Source organism: Chironomus tepperi, unplaced genomic scaffold (assembly GCF_022539635.2).
Source record: "Chironomus tepperi strain 1889 unplaced genomic scaffold, CSIRO-AGI_Ctep_v1 contig_337, whole genome shotgun sequence".
Classification (NCBI taxonomy): Eukaryota; Metazoa; Arthropoda; class Insecta; order Diptera; family Chironomidae; genus Chironomus; species Chironomus tepperi.
The window spans coordinates 2,648,594-2,670,304 of NW_027226459.1; the positions used below are offsets into that span (position 1 = coordinate 2,648,594).

Here is a 21,711-nt window from a genome sequence, read left to right on the forward strand (position 1 = left end):
GTCACAGATTGCAACGCTGTTTTAAATACATGACGAAAGAAATTAAGTTATCACTACAAGAGCAGTGATCCAGCTGTATTTGGAGGTTAAGATACTATATTAAATAAAGTTCAGTTTTCGGTAGTTGATGTGCTACACATGATTAGCGGCTTAGTAATATTTAGAGATTTAAATACCATGCTAAATATCATTTTAGATCATTTTTCGCTAGTTGATGTGCAGCACATAAAGTGTTTTTCTGTTTACTAGTTTATACTTTAAGATTCTGTAAACTCACCTTCCAGCTTACCTCTTTTCCATACATTTTGAATACCTGTGGAAGAAACACTGACTTAGTAAGTAGAATTAGGATTCAAAAATTTCTTACCTTTAACAACTGCACTCAAACTTTAAGTCTCTTTTTCAAAGCATTTCAGTACTTTTAGCGACATCTACTGACAAACACTTTAAACCTAAATTTTCAAATTTTTCAAAACCGTTACAATGAGATGCAAAAATGTATAAATTAATTTACAAGATACAAAATTAAGAGTTATGTCCGTGTAAAGCAAATACTGAGCGTCAATTCCAACAGTAAGCAAGTGACAAAACAAAGAAATATCAAGATAAAATAAAGAACCTTCCTTCATAATTTATTCTTTTTTCCTTACAAGTTAATTCGTAAAGTGTTTATAATGACAATATAGTATAATAATGATTATAATCAATATTTACAGAGGATACACATGTTTCATGAAACTTTTTTTTTGCACACTATCAGTTACCCATAATAAATCTGTATTTTTTTTTTTTTGTCTATTAAATCTCTCTCAATCTAATATTCAAGTGCCCATTCATTCTCTTGTACAAAACCATCAACAACTTCCTTCATTGAATAATTCGGTATGAGTTGTTCAACACTCAATGGTACTCGAGTTACTGGATCAAAATGTCCTACAATAAAACAATACAATTTAGACAATTTTCCAAATCCGTTAAATATTTTGGACTTACCAACTCGCTGCAAATGCTCTTCAATATCTTTCCTTTCATATGTGATGCCTGATGGCGTTATAACTGGTTCCTGAAGAATCTCAAAACTAATTTTACCACATAGATAGTCAGGAACTTCACGTTTACGTCGTCTATCGTCAATTTTTGCAAATAAACTATTTAGTTCTGTACTATAGTTTTCACATTGCTGTTCAGCATCATTAGTTGCTTCCTTTTTTGCATCGTCTGATAAATTCTCGTCAATTTTAAGCTTTTCTAATCGTTCCTCTAAATCTTTCCTAATAAGACGGTTTAAATATGACTGTAATTCAATTTCTTGCTGAATTCGCTTTTCTTCTAATAAGTTCCATCGCTTCTTTCTTGCTAATCTCAATTGACTAGCTATGTCATCACCAAAGTTCAACTTTTGTTCTTTACCGAGATCTTGAGCTAAAATGTACGTAAGACGGTTATAATGTATTTTATCTTATTATGCAACAGAATCAATTGCAGCTTAAACAATAAGCTTAACTCACCTCTCTGAAGGTGTTTGATTGCTTCGTCAAACGCATCAAGTTCCATAAGACTTAAGCCCAAGAAGAAATGTCCCTTAATCAAATTATTATCCATATCCAAGGCTCGTCGACAATCCTGACATGAGGCTTCATATCGCTTTAATTTGATGTAGCAAAGTGCACGATTCGTAAAGTATGTTGGATTATTTGGATTCTTAATCTATTAACAGAAAAAACAGCGTGGAAAAATATAGATAAAGTTAGTATAAAGCTGTTAAATCACGACATATTATTAGCATTTCTATTTAATAATATTATATACATTATAGTTGGTTCATTCACATGTTTTTAATAATGGGGCAAGTGTTCATTCTTCCTTGCGACAATAGAAATAAATCCAATTATGCTCTTTTAAATATAGAAATAGTCACAAAGAATGGAGCTTAAAAATTGATGAGGATATAAGAATTTAAATAAATTTTTTTTTGCAATAATTTCACTTTGTGGATCAATAAATAATTTTTCAGGCACAAAATTTCACTCTTTTTAATGTTTTTCACAGTTCCTGATTCACAGAAGGTGTTATTCACTTAACATTTCTAAAGTAAAAATATCTTCAAGTGTGTAGTGTATTTAATGGAAATGAGTGAGAAAAAAGTAGTAAGATTAATGAAAAATTTTCACTTTTTTTTGTACGTACAATTGCTTTATTATAGCAGGATATGGCATCGTCATATTTTCTGGCTGCAAATAACTTATTTCCGTGATCCTTTAACTCTACATCACTTAATTGAGTCGCTTGTTTACTCATTTTTGTGGATAATTTAATAATATTTGCGTTTTATTATTTTAATCACTTTAAATTTTTTGATTTTTTATAATATTTTTGGACTTATTCTTGATTACACTTTATGCTTCTATAAATCACATATATCTTATGCTTCCTATTTTATATACAGCACGATCAAGTTATGAGAAATGGAATAAATAACACTAAATTAATAATAATGCAATAATTCACAAGATTCTTTCACAGAAGTTCTCGAATTTGTTTTGATGCAGTTCTCGCCCCTGATTTTTTGAAACTTTTTAAACCGTTATTTTGTTTACTTTTTTAATTTAAGTTTCCTTCTTTAATTTGCGTAATTTTGTTATCAATTTAGAACATAATTGTATGTAGAATCCATTTTATTATGCTTTATACATTAAATTAATATTTTAGAGCCAAATTTTATATTTTTTGCAGGTACAATTTACTGGTCATTTGAAATTCAAAGCCAACTCTTGCTCAAAATCAAGTTTAAAAACAATCGAAACTTTTCTGCTCAATATAGGAACGCAATTTTACCTGTTTGATAGTTTATGACTTAAATGTAATTAATTACCTGTTGTGAATCAATTACCGGAATTTATTTTCGCAAAAAATTAGAAAATTTAACGGTTTTTCAGGATTTGAAAATATCGTAGCAGACTTTCCTTCAGTATTTTCTTTGTTTACAAACAAATAAATTTCTTCAAAAATGAAATTGCACAAAAGCATTAAAAAATGCTTTAATTAATAAAATTGAAAATGAAAATTGAGCAACTAGACAAAGTGAGCCAATAACAAACTATTTCCACAACATCCAGCTAATATTGTTCATTATTTATCTTTATATTGCTGTGAGTTATTTTTTTATTAAAAATATTAATAATATTGACTAATGAACAATAAAATCAGTGAAATTATTAAATCATTGTAAGATATAAAGTCATCACATATGAAATCATCATCACAAACATAGGAAAATATGAGAAAATCAATTTTAAAAAATCATTTGTGAAAAATTCAAAGATCAAGTTACACAAAAGTGAACAATTGTCTATCAATAGCTTCAATAGTGCTCAACCAGCCATGCACTTTTCAATTCCAGAAACAGAGCAATTTGTGCAGAATGGTAGCAATGCATTTATAGTGAGTAATACATTCATAATTGACATAATCAGTTTTGATAAAAGTAAAGGACTAATTATAAAATAAAGTCACGTACTTAAAGTACAATAGAAGTGGACAATTTGGCTTATCGATAAGGTTTGAACGAGTTTCATAAGAAACAAAATTAAGTGTATTTCTCACTTTAAAATCCAAGGTTTCTTTATGTTAATTAAAATGTTCCAAAAGAATGGTAAATATTGGCAAAACAGTCGATGGATCAATCAACGTTCGTACGTACGTTCGTGTGAAACAGCTTTTGTTTACTTCAGACCGAGTATAAAAAAGAAAGGAAAGGAAGTAAAGAGAAAAAGAAGAATAGACGTAAATATGATTTACTCAAATCTGACAAAAAAATCATGCAAAAGCCTTCAAGTGCTAAATAAACATTGAAAGGAATATGAATTAGATAATAGATTATTTACTTAATATGATAAACATGCTCTATTCTCAGAAAAAAACTCGTACTCATTTTATATAACTCAAAAGTAATTGCTCATTAAGTAATCTTACTCGAGAAAGATTTGTGCTGTAATTTCATACAATATTTGCATTAATATCACATTAGGAAGCACGGCGCTTCTTCGTTCTTTACTCCCATCCCCCATTCATTGTAATCTGATAAACACTCGAGTGTCTGGTCTTTATGCATTCATATCCGAATACTTAAGTATCGTACGAAATAAACTTCAAGTGCTTCAACAAATATAGAAACTCATTCCGTTCCTTCTTATTCTTCATTCAACTCACTGTTTTTACTAATTGAGAGGAAGAGAAGAATTACTTTTAGGTATATCAGTTACGATAGAAAATCTTATGAATGTAAATTTATGCATATTTAAGATAAATGCTGAACACAAAGTAAGTAAATTGCATTCAATTGTAGCTGCAATGATCATATTGCAGTTTAATGAAGTTATACAGCTTTAATCAGCATTCCATTCAACTTTATTATACTGAATTTCAACAACTCTTTTTTGTGTGAAGTAAATATTTTGAGTTGTCTATTGTAAACTTGTGAAGGAATCTTGTTAGTTCCACAGAGTTGGTTCTTGGATGTTTAAAAGAAGCCGTCCAAAATAAAAGCTATAGCTAGATAGGTCGCACACTTCGAGAACGGAATAGTTATGTGGCTGGAAAAGAGTAACAAGCTTGCTATGCTGTCCACAGTTGGAATCCACAAAAGCAAAGGCGTCTTGATGCTCCAAAAGTTACATTCCATCAGCTGATAATGAAGGAAATCCAGTTGCATGTCAAAACTGAAAATGTGTATCAATTTTGTGATTCGGTCAGCAATAAAGTCGAATGATCCAGCAAGATCCAGTAAGCAAGCTTCCACAATACAAAAATCAGTACCAGATGACGCAAAATGTTTGTTTCCTCCCACACAATTGACCCTGTCAATTGCTAGACAAACAATCTATTAAATCATAGAAACAAACAGCACTGATCCACGACAAATCAATTGTTTTGCTCGTTCTCGAGCCAGCCCACACGATAAGCCAATTTATCAGCAATAGAAAGCAATGCATTTAAGCAATAAAATAACAATTTTCATTATGATAAGAATATCAGTCAAGCCAGTATTTAGCACTTTAAATATAAAGTTGACACTTTCCATTCACGGCTGATTTAATATCATTAATTAAGTTCAATGAACATTCAATGATGAGTCAGAGAATGTATTTGACTGAGTCGTGATTGATTTCTTATTTATTGAAATGTATATCAATTCATTTATTCACATCCAGGGCTATAATATTTATATTAATGGAAGCTTCCATTGTTGTCTACGCTACAAGCAACTCCATAGTCTTCATGAGCAATTGAAGAAATCATTAGCGAATCTCTCACTACCACCATTTCCGCCCAAAAAATTTTTAACACTCACTCAAAGTGAATTGGAACAGCGTCGATTAGGTTTAGAACGATATTTACAATTAAGTGAGTATGATTGATTCTCGGAATTGTTGTTGACAAAATTTCATTAAATGACGCATTTTATATTTTCAGTTGGACAAGATCCAGTTATATCCAAATCAAATTTACTACGTACATTCTTCCTTAATGCACAACAGGAATCAGCATTTATAGATACATATGAAACCACAATAGATGTATTTTTAATGAATGGATATCGTATATCCGTTAATATATCAACAACAGAATGCTCATCAAAAGTACTAGAAAAAGCCTTACGTGCTATCGATTTATCAGAAGATTGTACGTACTATTTTGCCTTATTTTTAATACGTAAGGAATCAAATGGCAATGTAACATTGTTAAGGAAATTACTTGATTTTGAATCACCATTCATATCATTACGTACAGCACATGACTGTGAAATTGTTATTAGACGAAATTATTGGGATTCATCATATGATCTTGATTTAATGCGCGATAGAATTGCTTTAAATTTACTTTATATCCAATCAATTAGTGATGTTGAACGTGGATGGGTTATAGCTAATGTTGATACAAGACATAAATTAAGCTTATTACAAGCATCAGGAAATAAAAGTGAATATATGAGTATTGTGAGAAATTTACAATCTTATGGCTGTCTAAACTTCCCAAATGTCATTTGTGATTTTCCTGATCCAAATACAAATACGACAATAATTGTTGGCAATCAAGAGCTGTCTATTCGAATACAAGTTGGACGACAAATGCAAGAAACAAAATTTCGTGTGACGAGAATGCGATGCTGGCGTGTTACAACGATTCACAATGATAAGGATTACGATAAGAATTTAAAAAACAAGAATCGATACTCATTTGAGTTGTCATTTGAATATCTCATGTCCAAAAATTGTCTCAGATGGATTAAGTTAGTTACTGAACAAGCCATGCTGATCTCTGTTTGTCTGCAGGTAAAAAGTAATCTTCCTACATGCTGAATGTATGATAATTTTGTTCCTAATATTTCCAGAGCATGGTCGATGAGCTTCTAAACCAAAAGAATGGATATGACATTAATAATATTCAAAATTCACATACTTCCGATCTTCAAATTGACTACATTAGACGTGATGATGGTTCCGTCTCAGGAAAAATGTCTGACTCAGCAAGTGATGGATCAATCAATAGTTTGGTAAGTTCATTGTTGATTCCTCTATGGGAATGCCTTAATATCTTTCATACATCCTCTATTTCAGAGTGAATTGAAGCCAATGACACGTAGCAATGAAGTATCCAAAATGAAAATTAAGAAGAAAATGTCAACATCTGTGTTCTTTAAGAATGGCAAAGAATCTGTCCAAAATGAAGCGTTTGAAAATATTGGTGATGATGATCTTTAAAGGAACTGTTTTCTGTTAAGCTGGGAAAAAGCCTTACCTTGAGATTGTAATGGAAGTTGGTTGATGTGACCATGATGTAGTTGATTTATTGAAAGGAACCGAGATATGATCTATTAGGTACCCACATCAAGGAACTTCCATAATCATCTCAAGACTTTCCATACCTTTCCTTTCCATTTTAAGGACATTTCTCTCTTTTTTGGACGTAATCTGTTTAAACATTTTAAGTACCTATGGAATATGACAAGATTATTTTTCTATACTTATTTATCAAGCATTATTCAGTTAAGGTATTTAAGAGATTATTCAAGACCAGACATAAAAAATATGTCAATTGCTTTAAAGCTTCCGCCATAAAATATAAAGAACCTAGAGATTTTATTGAGATTATAGATTAATATTAACAAATCAAGGTTTCCATAAAATATTATACGTAACTTCTAGCAATAATTTAGACTGTCTTAATAGCTCTTGAAAAATCTCTTAAATATATCATTTGGATATAGCTTAATTATGAACTTCCGTAAGTTAAATTTACTATTCTGACAATTTTTAATTTATATGTATTATAATTTATCTTGTATTATTGAATCATGATACTTTTTTTTGTAATAAAATTATACAGTAATAGAGTAACGCACTATTAGTACTCCAAATATGATTGTCTTTAAAGTTTATTTAGAAAGAGCTTTGAGCAAGCTTTGAAATTTCTAGCAGTTTTGAAGCTTTTGAAAAAGCTTTTTTCTTTAAAAGCTCTGATTTGAGCTTTTTGAGTTATTATTCACTGTGAGCAACCTGTTGATCCAATAGAACTTATTTACTTCCTTTGCTGATCGTACAGATCATCTGTGATCCATGGCCGCTCTCAGTTGTCATCTAAAACTAATTCAATAGCTTGCTTCACTTTGCCAATTGCCAATACCAAGTACTACACTGAGCTAATAGAAAGAAATTATAATTCCTAATAATGGATCTCAAGTGGACTCGAACCCATGTTCTACGACTTCCGACTGCTTGTTCCTACAACTGAGCTATAGGTGGTTATTCAACTATCGAGATTTACCACCAAGTTGGCTGCAAAAAATATAAGGTTGCGCACCATTGCACACTATCATCGTAACTTTGAAGAGTTAGAAATCAATCTATCATTGACATTAAATTCCAAGTTATTTAAAAAAAAGTATAAAATTTTTATTAAATTTGATTATTTTACAGTACCAATCGATAATAAATTTTGCCCTTAAGCCATCACAATAGTAAATTTTGAATACAAATTAGTTAATGCCTCTCTTAATGGTAACATAACATATCATAAAAATGGTAAATACACATAATACCCTTCAAAATAATCTTAAAATTTACGTTGAATCTGACGACTGTGTGTTTAGGACATTGTTGATGACATTTGTAAGACCTGTAAGGTTGAGAATCCACTTTCCAAAGTAGTAAAGCATAAACATTTTGAAGATGATGTCTACAGCATATTGACTGGAAGGAAAAAAGGAAGTTATAGCAGATAATCATCAAGAACTAATAAGGAACTTACATTCTCATGTGCAGTCTTGCTCTTGGCAAGTTCTCCAAAGGCTCTTTAAGACAATATTGACGTCCACCCAAAATAACATTCTTCAAATATTCATTCTGATCAACTTCTTCTGTATTTGTGTTGAATATGACTCGTTCCTCAGGCGATAATGTTGTGTTGATCTTCTTATAATTTTCAGACCTAAAGTCCCAAATACGAGTTGTGAAGAACTGCAAGACACCAAGTCCAACATAAATCTTCTTCTGTACACGAATCATGAATCTCCTTTGACAAAAGATGAGCATCAAGAAATCAATAAGAACAGCTGGAATCCATTGACAGAAGAAAAGTGTCAAGTAATGCTTAATTGGATTCATTGTGGCATCACCACCTGGATACCATAGACCAGCATCAAATGGATATTTATAATTAATTTTCTTTCCGTCATTTAAGATTGTTCCCCATGTCACACGCTTATTTTCACTGCATGTAACATTATAGACTGGAATCTTGTTCGGTCTTTCCTTCATTGTACCCATAATATAGGCAATACTGATGATACCACTGATTGCCATATCAACTGGAATAACCTCAGCTGTATATCCCGATTCGCACATCATTGTACGCAAGACTCCCTTACCACCAGCAATCATAATACCAATTGGTCCATTCAATGAATCAACCCATCCTTCAAGTGGTTCCTTCCATGCTGGTGTAACAATCGATGGACGAACAATACAAACATTCAATAATCCTTCATTGTAGATGTCTTTGACAAGAATTTCAGCCATTCTTTTGGTATAAGTGTAAGTATTCGGATGTGGCTTCATCAAAATATTTCCCATTTCACTCATAGCTTCCTCACTCATCCATTTTGAGCATCTTATCAAGTCGAGTGGCTTCTGTTCCCATTCGTAGACTTCTTCATATAAAACATCTTGGTCACAATTACAGAATGCTGTTGATAAATGAAGTACGGCAAGAAGATTCTTCATGCTTTTGCACATTTCAAGAACATTCCAAGTTCCAGTCAAGTTCATCTCAACATTTGGCTTCAATGTTGCCTCTAATTTAAGTGATGCAGCCATATGAAAGACGACGTTTGTTGTGCTGACAACTCGGTTGAATTCTTCATCACTAAGCCCGAGACGATCGGATATGATGTCACCATAAACTGGAGTGATCTTCTTGAATTGATCGGGCATCTCTTTAACGATTCGATGGAAAACCTGAAAAGGAATGGAAATTGTGATTATTTAAGTTGGAATATAATTGACAACAAACTTACTGGAATCTGAGCAAATTCCTGAACTCTTTGTTCACCAGTCTTCCCGCGTTTTGGACGCATCAAGAGGAAAATTTCCTTCAAATCTGAACATGAGTATAGAAGCTTCTCCAGCAATACTTTTCCCATAAATCCACTGCCACCTGTGATGAAGATGGTCTTTCCTCTGAAGAAATCTCTAATTCCGCCTTCTGTCATGGTGCACACTTGTGTCTGTAAGGAACAAAAGGAATAAAGATTGAGTATTCGTGGCAAAATAAATTGGTTCGTGCAGCTAAATTGCATGCTACATATTCAGGAATTTAAAGTGCAATTTGCAAATGCATTATTCAAAGGGAGTCAAACTACAATCCAAATTCCCCAAATTTTGACAATCCTAGCAATCTTTGAATTATAATGCAATTAGAAATCATTTAAAAAGTAATACAAAATTCATTAGAAATCAGCAATAATAACTTATATAAAATGTGAATAATATTGAATAAGAGCAACAGCAACTAATTGAGTTAATTCAATCAAACTATTCAAAACACATCAAGCTTCAAATTAATTTGGAGCAAAAAAATGTTAAAAAGATTAGCGAATAAAGTCTAAAAAGTTGAATAAGCTGTGAATGAGTACAATTTCAGTGTAGCCGTGTGTACTTAATGCTTCAATCCGGCATCCGATTCCAATTTTGATTTCGAAGAATGACTTAGATGAGAAAATGAAAGACAAAGTCAAATGAAGACTTTCAAAGTCCAAAATTTGTTTTTTGGCTTATTTGCGCTAGAGTAAATGAAGCATGTGAAATTTGTACAGTCATTACACAGACATCTTGGCGAGATTACTGACTTATTATATTCGAAATTGAAATAAAAGAGACACGTTTTTTGGGAATATTGTAAACATTAAGACCGGATCTATGTTGATCTCACAGAAAGGATGTAGTTCACTTATTACTGCACTTCCAATTATATGTCGTTAATAGTGCATTACAGGAATTCTGTTCCTACAAGACTAATTTAGGCAGAAAATTTGTTGTTTAGGATTTAACTCCTGTAGAATCCGTGGTGTCTAAGCAGAATGGAATCTGAGGATGAAGGATATTCACATAGTGCTCAGGACATGAATCTACACCTACCACATTTATCAACAATGATTATTTAGTGTAGACGATGTATAGCCACACACATGTTAAAGCACTCAAAAATTTAGAAATCTTTAAGAATGCAATGTCCTCAAAGTGTCAAATACTCAATGAATGCTCATTTTGAACAATTCAATTGTAAACAAGTGGGCTATACCTGTATACATGACATTTTGTGTCTGTTTCTAAATTAGTAGATGTAGCTAACACTTCAATTTTTGGAGAAATGTGGTCGTACATCAAGAAGAAAAACACGAAAAGTGGCAATGTACTCTTGGTTTAATCTCAAGAAATGATAAATTTGAAAGTTTTTTGCATAATAGTAAGTAATGAATATGATATCTATTGCGGATTTCATTCATTTGTTTAGAAATTTCTGTTTTTCAATTCATTTGCTGCAGATTTGCATTTATAGTGTTTCATAAATGGTGGATGCATAAATTCTACAAAACCAGCTCTCCATTGACAGATTTGCATTGCTGGATAAATTTTCATTGCCTAAACGCAGTCAGCTAGAGTGACTTAAGATTTATGCGTGTATATACACTTATACCTGCTTCTGCATGACATTACCCAAGATATACTGCGACAATCTCTTAATTCCCCATTAATTTTTATTATATTAATTGAAAATAAAGGACCAGTTTGCATGCTGTTTACGGAATTGAATTTCCACAGATCAGTTTGCAACTTTCTTGCATCCACGACCCAGATTCGAACTGAAATTGGAAAACGTACGTACTGACTATCTGCATTTATTGAGATGTTCATAATTTATCATTTTATAATGTAATTTAATGTAATGTCAAGTCAGCATCATGTTGCAATACATTCCACGTCTGTACCATTATGTACATATTATATACTTCTCATCCGAAATTACCTTCAACATAAAAATAGTCCGCACTTACAATTCCTATAATTAGTCAACCAAAAAGCTTACATTGTAAGCAATAGAAGCATGTTATACTATCCACAGTTGACTGCACGAATCTAAAGTTTTCTTCTATAAAAAAATATTAATTTTCATCTCCATTAACATTAATTCCATAAATATACACCGGTTTAATGCTTTGCAAAATATATAGACTCGTTTTCCGCATTTATACATCATGAATACGATATACAATGTAACCTAGTGCAGTTATATGCATTGAAGCAAAATATTTAGTTGGTTTTGTTTACATTTTAAACGATACATATACTGTGCATTGAACTTGATTCTGTGGCGCTTTGAAAGTCATAGAGATTGAATTGCAATTATGTTGCACGGACTCTAAAGAATGCTGATGGGCAAAATTTTGCTTTTTGCTGCATATCTTGGTGGATTGTATCGACCGAAACCGCATACGGCATACGATTCATGGCGTTTTCTAGAAAGTTTGACGGTACATAGGTTTGGCGGAACCTCTGTTAAGAGCAGAGACACAGACAAATGCCGTATAATTTCTTAATAATGTGTATGGTTTTACTTCAAGAAAGTTTACGGTTTTTGCCTGTGACAGGTGTCTGTTTTGCAACTCAAGTTAACAGTAATGCGAGTAAGGAGCGACGTTAATAGAGGAACAAGGGAGGATTGTGGCGTGGTTAATCTGATTTATTATAATTCTGTGAATTCCATTGTTCAATTCTGGAAAAAGTTTGTTATTCCGTAACATAATAAGTGAACAGTCCCTAAAAACCTGTACCAACATCTCCTCCTATTATTAATTCCATTACTATAGTCTCAATATCATTAACATTTTTGTGATCAATAGATTGAATAGATTAATAACGCATGAAATACCACAAGACATTTGACAACAAATTATTCATAAAAATCCACAAAAAAAAAGAGTTCAATTGAGGATATAAAGCTATTTGCAGACATCATAACACATTCAAAATAATCTCAATTTCCAAAACAACTTTCGCATTGTCGAAAGCAAATTAGACAGTCTTTCGTCTGCAATTGAAATAGCCGAAATGAGCACAAATTTTTTTGGGAAAGCACAATTTTAGAGAAATTATTTGACTTCAAAGCAATCTTTTTTAAATAATGACGGATAGATTTCGTAATTCTACGTGTTTTTGCTGCTTAGTCTTAAGTGATCACTTCTTATATTTTTGGCTGCCCATTCATCTTCACCTGTGTTTACCTGAAGAAAAAAATTACCGAAAAATACAGCAACTTAAGTTCATTAAATTAATGAAACCTTCATATAGCCTTCATGAGATTTTTTGTTACTTCATCCGAAGCATAGAAAATAATCGATAGCAAAATATGAATATTTTTGGCAGTTGCTTTACGTAAGGCATGGCTATGTAATGAAAGTTTGGAGCAATAAGATGTAATTGTCGTTGTATTGGAGAAAACTGCGTGTTATTTTTGTTAGAATTGATTCGATCAGCTTTGGGGTCATTGGTTAATGATGTGTATCTTGTTTATAGACATATTAGATCATGCCTCTCAACATGACACTTGTCACGGGGTGTGCAACTATGCATATTCTTCAAACAATATCATACGACAACCTCCTTCTCTCCTCCTACATCCTTACATCCTTCTTAAGAGGTCATTGACATTGCATGTCTAACATATTAGAAACACCTGACGTTGCACTTGAATACATAATGTCAACAACAACATAACCTCAAATAAACCTCATTTACGTACAACTCCCCTTATGTAATCTACTCTATACTATACAAGTAGTTGGTCCTATCTAAAAATAGCATTCGTACTCAACATGTTCATTTTGAAATATTATTGTGGATCAGACCAAGTAACTGCGAAATGAGATTTTTTCCTCTTGATAGTCATGTACCACACGGCTTGTTGAATTATATGCTATTCAATCACAAAACACTCAAAAACTTTCTTTCAAATTTTCATAAGCACTTGCTGCATTTAGATGAAAAATAGCCGAAATTAATAAACAAATGAACTGAACCATGCCAAATGTTCAGCATCTTCTTACTTTAATGACTTTGCTTAAACATCGCGAAAAAGTTTTAGTAATGATTTATAAAACTTGAACATAAAGCATTAATGAGCGCTTGCTTTTACTGGATTTTACTGTTAACAGAAATATTAAATATTTATTTTCGCACTTGTTTTGCCATTTAGATGCTCAGATGTGAAGATTCTTTAGAATTTTTAATTGATTCTAAGATTTTTGACATTAATGGAGCTGTATGTGTTGGAAATTTTTTAGAATGATTGTTTTAGTGCTCTAACCTGACTTACATCTCTATCTCTATATAGTACTTAATAAGGATTCTCGATGATGAAACTTCTCGGATAGTCTCGGTCTCGAAAACTTGACGAATTTGTTCCTTAATACTCAAAATACATCTCTTCCTTTGCACTTGACCAAGCAGAAAATCCAACATATTTTATTAATTTGGACTTTCTCAATAATCTTGCTTGATGGATGTCAGGTGTGACTCCAAGCAGCATTTATCACAACATAGATCTATGATCTTCTCTTGAGTTCCATAAACCCATTATGATTTATGCCATAAATTTATTATTTTAGGATATAATCTTGGAATTAGAAATTCATGTAATAGATGAAGGTCTGCGATCATGATCAATGCATTCAAAGGTAAAGGTCGCTCTTTTTAAGCATTACTAATTCTATACCTAACACATAACAATTAAAAGTTAATAAGCAAGGTTTTCTGACAAGAAAATCCATATGCTTAGGTATAAGTATTAGATTAAAGCTCTTTAATTATCATTATTAATTAATGCACAGTGACCATGGATCTTCTATTTAAAATAAGATTCTCACATCTTCATAATAATCTATTCTTCCAAGAAGCACTTTTAAGCATATAAGAATGTAAATATTTGAAACTCAAAGAGGCACAGTTCAAAAATTTAATAACAATATAACTACAATACTTTTCGAATTAAGGTATTACAAAGCTTTTGCACACAAAAAGTGACCATTTCTTGCTCAATTTGAAATCTTTTAAATAATCTCAAACTAAGACCAATTATTTATTATGGAGGCAAGTACTCGATACGATACACAAAAATATTTATAGGTCAAGCGAAAGCGATCGTCGTATAATATTTTTCGGATATTTTACTTTCATTCAAGGTCCTTACATTGCGCGCACGCGAATTCCTACAGTTAAATGTTTTGGTAAACTCAGAAGAAGTCACTTGTGTTTCAAAACAACAAATATTCACTGTTTACTTATTTTGTTTACGCTATTAAGAAGCTTGTGAATGGAATTCTGCAAGATGTTATTCATGAATGACGTTCAACTAAGATGGGATTTGTTATAACGTTCATTTCAGATTTGAATAATATTTATTGCACTTAATTGAAAACCCCTTTTCATATAAAAATTTAGTTTGTTTATAAACTCCAAGGAATAAACATCATTGTCAATAAAATTAGGATTTCTTAATTACATTTACACTATATCACAATTACAAAAGGAGTCAAGCGTTAACCATTAAACCACACTAACTTTGTTTATTAAAAAAATACACGAATACTTTAATTTCTAATTTAATTTAATCTAAGTTACCGCAAGTAAACAAATTGCAAATCAACATATCACATTAATGTAATTCAATATTTTCAAAAATATTCAATAAAACTATTAGAAATAGTACTTACATCGTCTTACGCAATGAATCCAATCAACAGTCCAAAAAAATTATGTTTCATGCAATGTTCAATTTTTTATTTCCTTAACAATTACTTGATGCAATCTTTTTCGGCACACACGACTCGAAGAGCGATTGGTACTGAACGTCTGAATCAAACCACGGTTAAAAAGTAAGTAATTCAAGCAAGTAAATGTAAGTAAGCTGCGAGTACATTTTTGCTTGTTGTTATTTTTTCTTCTTTTGGTCTCTTAAGACTACTGCGATCACATATAAAGAAGTTTTTTTCTGCTTCCGTTTTGATGCTTTGTATTGAGCTATCAAGATTAATAACTATTTTTTGTCTGTAATGGTATGTAAGTACCATATGATGATAGCAAGCTCGACGACGATAAATCATACACAATAGGTGTATTTATAGAATATAAAATGTAATTAAACGGTTTTTTATCGCATTTTTTTATGTGATCGTCGACAGCACTTGCATGCTTAACTAATTTTTATGATTACTCAGATATACAAAAATTAATATTAATGCAGACACGATGAAAATGGATTTTATTAATATGTTGCAGATATTTATTGGACATTTTGAGCTTCAATTGCTTTATTACTCTAATAATTGAAAAATTAATTATGTGTGAAAAATTTACCGTAAAGTAAAGTTGATCAAGTGCAATACAATCAAGTCAAGTTCAACGGTTTTTTAAAATTTGAATATCGTAGGGTGAATTCCTCAATTTTAAATCTAACGGTTTTATTTATTTGTTAATTACAGTAGCTTGATTTATCCTTTTTGGACTGTACAAGATTGATTTTCACAATTTTATTAAGCTTCTTAATTGAATATTAATTGATAGTATTTGGAATTGTTAATAAATTGACATTGAAAAGTGGTTCTATTAATGTGTCATTGTCCTATAAATTTATTCACACCAAACACCTTACATGTAAATATTGAAAATTGATAAGATATGCTTAACAATCGGATATCTTTAAGCCAATAAATCACTGCTTAGTCTGACTTCCAGTCAGTAAATTCTAAATCCAGAACTTCCATGATACTTCTCAAGCAGCTATTAAAAATTGTTTGACAAACATGAAACATGTTAGTAGGCTTTGAAAACAAACATAAATGGTGTGAATATATAGTAAACCACTTGCAGCCTTACTCACAAGTTTTTCATGAAAACAAAAGAAAGAATCGAATCAGCTGAAAAAATATTATAGAAAATTTTAATTTTAACTGTGATAAATTCTTAATTTGATTAATTTACTGCTTAATTCTGCATTACAAAAAAATAAATTTAATTAATTGGAATAGAGTTCCGAGAGATAATTGTTAAATATGGAGAATTCGGAAACTTCGTCGCAAAACCAAAATTCTCCATCAAAAGAAAAAGTAGAAAAATCCACAGAATCGCCAGCAACAACTCCATCAAGCAGCTCAACATGGTGGGGTGGATGGATTTCTCAGGCAAAGGAAAAGGTAAGAATTGTGATATTAATTAAAGATATTCGATAGCCAACACCTCAATAATTTGACACCAATTCTTTCTTCCGTTCACAACATCCAGTCCGCTTCAGTTCTTGAGGCTGTAAAGAATGATTTGAATGAAATTACTACCGCAGTGACTGAAACATTGAATTTAGTTCCAACTGAAGAAGAACTTTTAAAAGAATCATCAAGTGATTCTTCAGATTCTCAACAACAACAACAACATCCAAGTACTGTTAATTTTGCGAATATGAAGCAAAGTATTAGTTCCTCAATTTCAACATTTTTTGGAACGGTGTCAGATGCATTGATTCCTCAAATGGATGAGGATGATGTTAGCGAAGCTATATTAATAACTAATGATGATACAATTGTGCTGACCGGATTTACAAAACACCTCGCCGAAATGCAAGCAAATGACGAAACTTATTTAGAGGAACCTAGCAAGACTGCCGAATTAGCTGAAAAGTATCGAATGTGGCTCGAAGTTGTTGAACAGGATCAATTCACACAACAAAGAGTCGATAAAATGCTTGAGCAATCACAAATTCTTAACGAAAAATAGTAAGCATATCAATTTATCGGATTATTGAATTAACTTCTTCATTATTCTCTTATTTTCTATCTATTTAAGCAACAAATTTGTGCCTAATACCGTTTCACACATGAACTTCTTTAAGCGTTATCTATTTAAGAAAGCTTTATTAGAAGATGAATTGGCGAATGAGGAAAGGAGAAAGAAAGAGGAAATGGTAATAGAAAAACAACCCGAGCCAGTTGCCATTGAGTCACCTCTGCCAGTTGTAGCACAAATTACACAGACAAAGACACAACCACAGCCAACTAGAAAAAATGAAATCAACGGTAAGTTCAATTACATGATTTTCTATAGTTCTATGACTAATAATCATTATTTACGTGATTGAAGATCTTGACATAGCAAATTATGAAATATCCGAAGAGGAACAAGCTAGATTACTTGCTGAGTATGAGCAGGAAATAAAGGAACGTGAAAAGAATAAATCGGATGACGATATTGTACTTCCTGATGAAGACTTAGCCGACATTGAACCGACTCCAAAGCCTAAAGCTCAAAAACCAATGAAAAAATCTACAGTGCAATCTAAAACATCAACTTCGTCTTCTGCTGCTGCTCCTAAAGGTAAGAATATTAAAGATTCCAAAACACAACAGCATCAACATAAGTCGAATCAACAACAGAAAATAAAAAATCCAGAGAAATCAAAGACAGCTACAAAAAAAGCGGACGATCTACTGCCAATTGAGAAGGATCATTTTAAAAAGGAATCGGATACGTCCACAAGTGATGAAAGTTGGGAAAAAGATTTTGACATGTAAGTCATGAATATCCTATAAAAAAAACCTTTAATTTATATTTTTAAAAAAATTTTACACTAAGCATTTCGCCACAAAAATTTATCTCCTGTTTGTGGAGTCACCTTATTGTTTTTGAATAGTTCACAATTTTTTTTTTAATTATAGAAAACAAAACTAATTTCCAGAGCTCCATTTCAATGAAAATCCTTTATTCATTATTTCATTACAAGAAAAAAATTATCTTTAAGAATAGCATGACTTTATTTCAGTATGACGAAGTAATTGGACATTTCAACTTTCAAATTGTGGATGTGATAAAAATGATTGATTTTGGTTTGGAATTTTTGGATATACTTAAAAATTATCAATTTTCATTGATGGAGTGCTTATCTATCTGTTCTATATTTTGAGTATGTTTACTTACTATTTTTAGAAAAGAGTTGACTTATATACGAACGTAGATACGTAATTATATAATATGTATACGTTTACGTAAATGTCTTGTACGTATACGTTTTCTATTATGTTTACGTAAACAGCTTGTCTTGTACGTATAAGTTTACGTAAACAAGTTGACTTGTACCTATACGTTAACGTAAACAACTTATACGTATACGTTTACGTAAAATCTTCTTTGCGTTTACGTAAAGTGTTGAGAACTTACGTTTTTACGCATCGTTATTTTGTTTACGTATATTCACTACGTTTACGTTTCACGTAAGCTTCTATGAAACTTAAACATTTAAAATTTTAATCAAAAAGCAACTAAACTTTTTGCCATTTTCAATCATTTTTATCACAGCACATAATGAACATATTTTTTATTGATGCAATCTTTATTTTTAAAATTTAAATTAATTTATAATTTCAACAGTTATTTAATAACAGATAAAAATTGTATATTTACTAATATATCTAAATAAAGATTATTAAAAATTTATTGAAATTATTGAGTTTTAATTCCACTATTTTTAACTGACTTAGTTGAGTCGTGTTCGTTTTGTATAAGCCGCATGCCTCTTATGTTTGGTGAAAAAGTACAGAATTATACTACGTGACTGCGGAAAATGGAACGTGTAGATGACTTATTAATTAATTTATTTGGAATATCTTTTCAAATTCTAAAAGTTGAATAAATTTGATGAAAATTTACAAAAACTTTTCAAAGATTTCACTTAATTTAACTAACAAATTTCAACTTTTTCATTTTCAAATTCAGTCCATCCATCAATAACTTGTATATATCACCATAGAGTCAGAGTGAGATAGAACTTATTTGAAATACGTATAGTCATATGTGTATGGTGAGTAAGTAAAACAGAAAATAAATCATACAGAAGATGAAGAAACAACGAGTATTTAAGTCCATAACTCTCTGAGCTCACAAACAGTCTATACCCAAAAGCAAGCAAGCAAACAAGAAGAAAATTTTTTCAAAAAAATTATTTAAATTAACAGAATTAAAAAATTTGTGAAAGCACTTGAAGGTTTTCGTATTATTCGTCTGTGCTAAGAATTGATAAAGAATTTTCTGTGAAAAAAAATGTCTTCAAACTTCATGAAATTGAAACAACCAATGCAGATGGCCGCATCTATGAAAGGTGAGAATTAAGTTGTCAACAGACAAAAAATTTAAAAATTTTTTATATCCGAGAATCTCAAGTCATGAATTAAGCCGGTATAATTGAGATGAATTATTTGCATTTTAAGTACGGAATTGAATTTTAAATTTGAATTTTTTTCAACTCCATTTTCTAATTTTATGTGCATTGATACATGCCTGACAAGTAAAAAAATCAGAAAGATTCTCAAAACTACCTCAAAGACAATTCCCAAAATATTTCCCAAAACAAGATTATAAAAAAGGTTCATTTGGGGTAACTTAATACATGCATTAACAAATGCATGCAACAGTAAAAGAGAAAGAGATTATTCAATGGAAGAAGACATTAATCACATTTTATTGTATACGTGCAATTTGGCACATAAATATAAAAATGTTCTCTGCATCTTTCATTCCCTTTATGTTGTTTCGCTGTTGAGCATGAATATGTTCGACTAAAACAATTTTTTTAGAAGCGATTGCGCGATGTTTCTCACGTGCACTACTTTTTCTCTTCTCTATGACTCTATGCCGTACGCATAATGTAATGTATTTCAATGCTGTTGTGACTTGTTATTTCCAATTATATTATGTAAGGTACACATTTAAAGACCTAGAATAATTATTAAATAATATTGCACAATTTTCTATCGACTTCCATTCGTGCCTCGATAAAGATTTAGTTGTTGTTATTTGATCGCCGCAGCAACGGCAATAAGAAGAAAACATGAAGAAAAAGTCTCGTGCAAAAAAAATGAAAAATTGACGTAGGTTCAATGAACATGAATGAGCGAAAGATATTCATGCAAGCTAATCGCCGCACTTTTCTAGTCTATTTGGACTTCCATTAAATTATTATTAAATGTCATTGATCAAACACAGAAGAGGTAAATGACCTTATATAGTTTATGGATAATTCAGAATGAGATTAATAATAGTCAGAATGTAGTCATTAAGTCTGGTGGTTTTTGTGTACTTAATTGAGGTCATGACAATTTGTGCACAGTAATTTTTGAATAGGCATGATGTTAGGGGTGGATAAGAAGTGATGTCGGATGGAAATTTGGGGTTGGACTAAGTATTTGAGGTATGGAATCCAATTTAACTCATTTTAATGCTTAGACCTGTGAGAAAAGGTTTAAATGTGCATTATGTCACGTTCTCAAGCAACTCTCGTTAGCTCAGTAGGAAATAGCACTTGACATGTATTTTAGAATGCTTCGGTTCGAATCCTACTCAGACAATATGTAGTTATGGTTCTCCAAGTATCATTTTCTTTAGAAACTTAAATTCCCGAACATCCTGGTCTCTTAAGGTTACAGAGTACGTGACCTAACCCTTGTATATGAATTTTGGAAGTAGCTTATGTCAACTCCCATAAGAATCCCCAAAAAGAAGGCATATACCCTCAAATTCACCACTTTCGTCCACAGAACAGTTCATGAACTTTACTTGTTGCCATATCCAAATTCAAACACTTTTCTGTGTATGTGAGGTCAGTCAGGTATTTCAGTCACGTAGTCGCATACGCTAAAAATAATGAAAAATCACTGTAGAAATTCGGAAAAAGAATCACAAGAAGAAATGAGTCGATCCACATGTTCATATGAGAAAAACTTGACTGAAGGACATGAAAGTAAGCGTAGCAACAGATGAAAAGAAATTTAATATAGAATGACTGCAATGACAGCAAGACTGCGAATGAAAAAATTAAATAAACGTAACAAAAGAAGCTACTGACATGATTCCTTCTTCTTGTCAACTCCGTTAATCATGTGAGAAATTTGTATTAATCGTCATAATGCGGCGTACGTGATATGCACAATGTAGTTTTTAAATACCAAAGCTGTGTATTAAGCTATAAAAAAATGAACGGCATTGCATTATGTGAACATCTATTGATGAACTTGCAAAATTACAGTAGCTTAATTTTAATGACTTACTATAGACGTAAAAA

The 21,711-nt window shown here is 31.4% G+C and overlaps 4 protein-coding genes across 7 annotated transcripts; 2 read left to right on the top strand and 2 right to left on the bottom strand.

The window, feature by feature from the left end:
* Window positions 1-600: 600 nt before the first annotated feature.
* Window positions 601-2,549, bottom strand: STUB1 (STIP1 homology and U-box containing protein 1). Its single transcript, XM_070644368.1, has 4 exons — window positions 2,188-2,549; window positions 1,509-1,707; window positions 994-1,422; window positions 601-933 (listed from the first exon to the last, which is right to left on the bottom strand). The coding sequence occupies exons 1-4, from the start codon at window positions 2,296-2,298 to the stop codon at window positions 815-817; spliced, it is 858 nt and encodes a 285-aa protein (XP_070500469.1). The 5' UTR covers window positions 2,299-2,549; the 3' UTR covers window positions 601-814.
* Window positions 2,550-3,127: 578 nt separating this feature from the next.
* On the top strand, window positions 3,128-7,321 carry Snx17 (sorting nexin 17). The gene is made up of 5 exons (XM_070644490.1): window positions 3,128-3,441; window positions 5,211-5,403; window positions 5,473-6,332; window positions 6,392-6,553; window positions 6,618-7,321. The coding sequence occupies exons 1-5, from the start codon at window positions 3,382-3,384 to the stop codon at window positions 6,759-6,761; spliced, it is 1,419 nt and encodes a 472-aa protein (XP_070500591.1). The 5' UTR covers window positions 3,128-3,381; the 3' UTR covers window positions 6,762-7,321.
* Window positions 7,322-7,943: 622 nt separating this feature from the next.
* Window positions 7,944-15,494, bottom strand: LOC139093570 (putative fatty acyl-CoA reductase CG5065). Its single transcript, XM_070644317.1, has 4 exons — window positions 15,326-15,494; window positions 9,575-9,784; window positions 8,308-9,515; window positions 7,944-8,249 (listed from the first exon to the last, which is right to left on the bottom strand). Exons 2-4 carry the CDS (start codon window positions 9,767-9,769, stop codon window positions 8,120-8,122), a joined length of 1,533 nt encoding a protein of 510 aa, XP_070500418.1. The 5' UTR covers window positions 9,770-9,784; window positions 15,326-15,494; the 3' UTR covers window positions 7,944-8,119.
* Window positions 15,495-16,488: 994 nt separating this feature from the next.
* On the top strand, window positions 16,489-18,997 carry LOC139093557 (BSD domain-containing protein 1-like). Of its 4 annotated transcripts, XR_011544705.1 has the most exons (6): window positions 16,489-16,804; window positions 16,893-17,377; window positions 17,448-17,677; window positions 17,742-17,975; window positions 18,035-18,168; window positions 18,317-18,997. XR_011544705.1 is itself a non-coding variant. In XM_070644304.1 (5 exons), exons 1-5 carry the CDS (start codon window positions 16,664-16,666, stop codon window positions 18,097-18,099), a joined length of 1,155 nt encoding a protein of 384 aa, XP_070500405.1. In that variant the 5' UTR covers window positions 16,489-16,663; the 3' UTR covers window positions 18,100-18,997. The 4 variants fall into 4 exon arrangements, 3 of the variants coding, with proteins under 3 accessions (XP_070500405.1, XP_070500403.1, XP_070500404.1); XM_070644304.1 differs by having other exon boundaries at window positions 18,035-18,997; XM_070644302.1 differs by having other exon boundaries at window positions 17,742-18,168; window positions 18,317-18,996.
* The last annotated feature ends 2,714 nt before the right edge of the window (window positions 18,998-21,711 follow it).

Excerpts from the sequence above, each read along its gene's own strand:
- LOC139093570 (XM_070644317.1), bottom strand. The coding sequence starts at position 9,769 with ATGACAGAAGGCGGAATTAGAGATTTCTTCAGAGGAAAGACCATCTTC. Across the intron at positions 9,516-9,574 it reads AGGAATTTGCTCAGATTCCA|GTTTTCCATCGAATCGTTAA; the intron begins GTAAGTTTGTTG and ends ATTCCTTTTCAG. Across the intron at positions 8,250-8,307 it reads GCAAGACTGCACATGAGAAT|TCAATATGCTGTAGACATCA; the intron begins GTAAGTTCCTTA and ends TTTTCCTTCCAG.
- Snx17 (XM_070644490.1), top strand. The coding sequence starts at position 3,382 with ATGCACTTTTCAATTCCAGAAACAGAGCAATTTGTGCAGAATGGTAGC. Across the intron at positions 5,404-5,472 it reads AGAACGATATTTACAATTAA|TTGGACAAGATCCAGTTATA; the intron begins GTGAGTATGATT and ends TTATATTTTCAG. Across the intron at positions 6,333-6,391 it reads TGATCTCTGTTTGTCTGCAG|AGCATGGTCGATGAGCTTCT; the intron begins GTAAAAAGTAAT and ends TAATATTTCCAG.
- LOC139093557 (XM_070644302.1), top strand. The coding sequence starts at position 16,664 with ATGGAGAATTCGGAAACTTCGTCGCAAAACCAAAATTCTCCATCAAAA. Across the intron at positions 16,805-16,892 it reads TTTCTCAGGCAAAGGAAAAG|TCCGCTTCAGTTCTTGAGGC; the intron begins GTAAGAATTGTG and ends CACAACATCCAG. Across the intron at positions 17,678-17,741 it reads TAGAAAAAATGAAATCAACG|ATCTTGACATAGCAAATTAT; the intron begins GTAAGTTCAATT and ends ACGTGATTGAAG.
- STUB1 (XM_070644368.1), bottom strand. The coding sequence starts at position 2,298 with ATGAGTAAACAAGCGACTCAATTAAGTGATGTAGAGTTAAAGGATCAC. Across the intron at positions 1,708-2,187 it reads CCTGCTATAATAAAGCAATT|ATTAAGAATCCAAATAATCC; the intron begins GTACGTACAAAA and ends TTCTGTTAATAG. Across the intron at positions 934-993 it reads AGAGCATTTGCAGCGAGTTG|GACATTTTGATCCAGTAACT; the intron begins GTAAGTCCAAAA and ends GTTTTATTGTAG.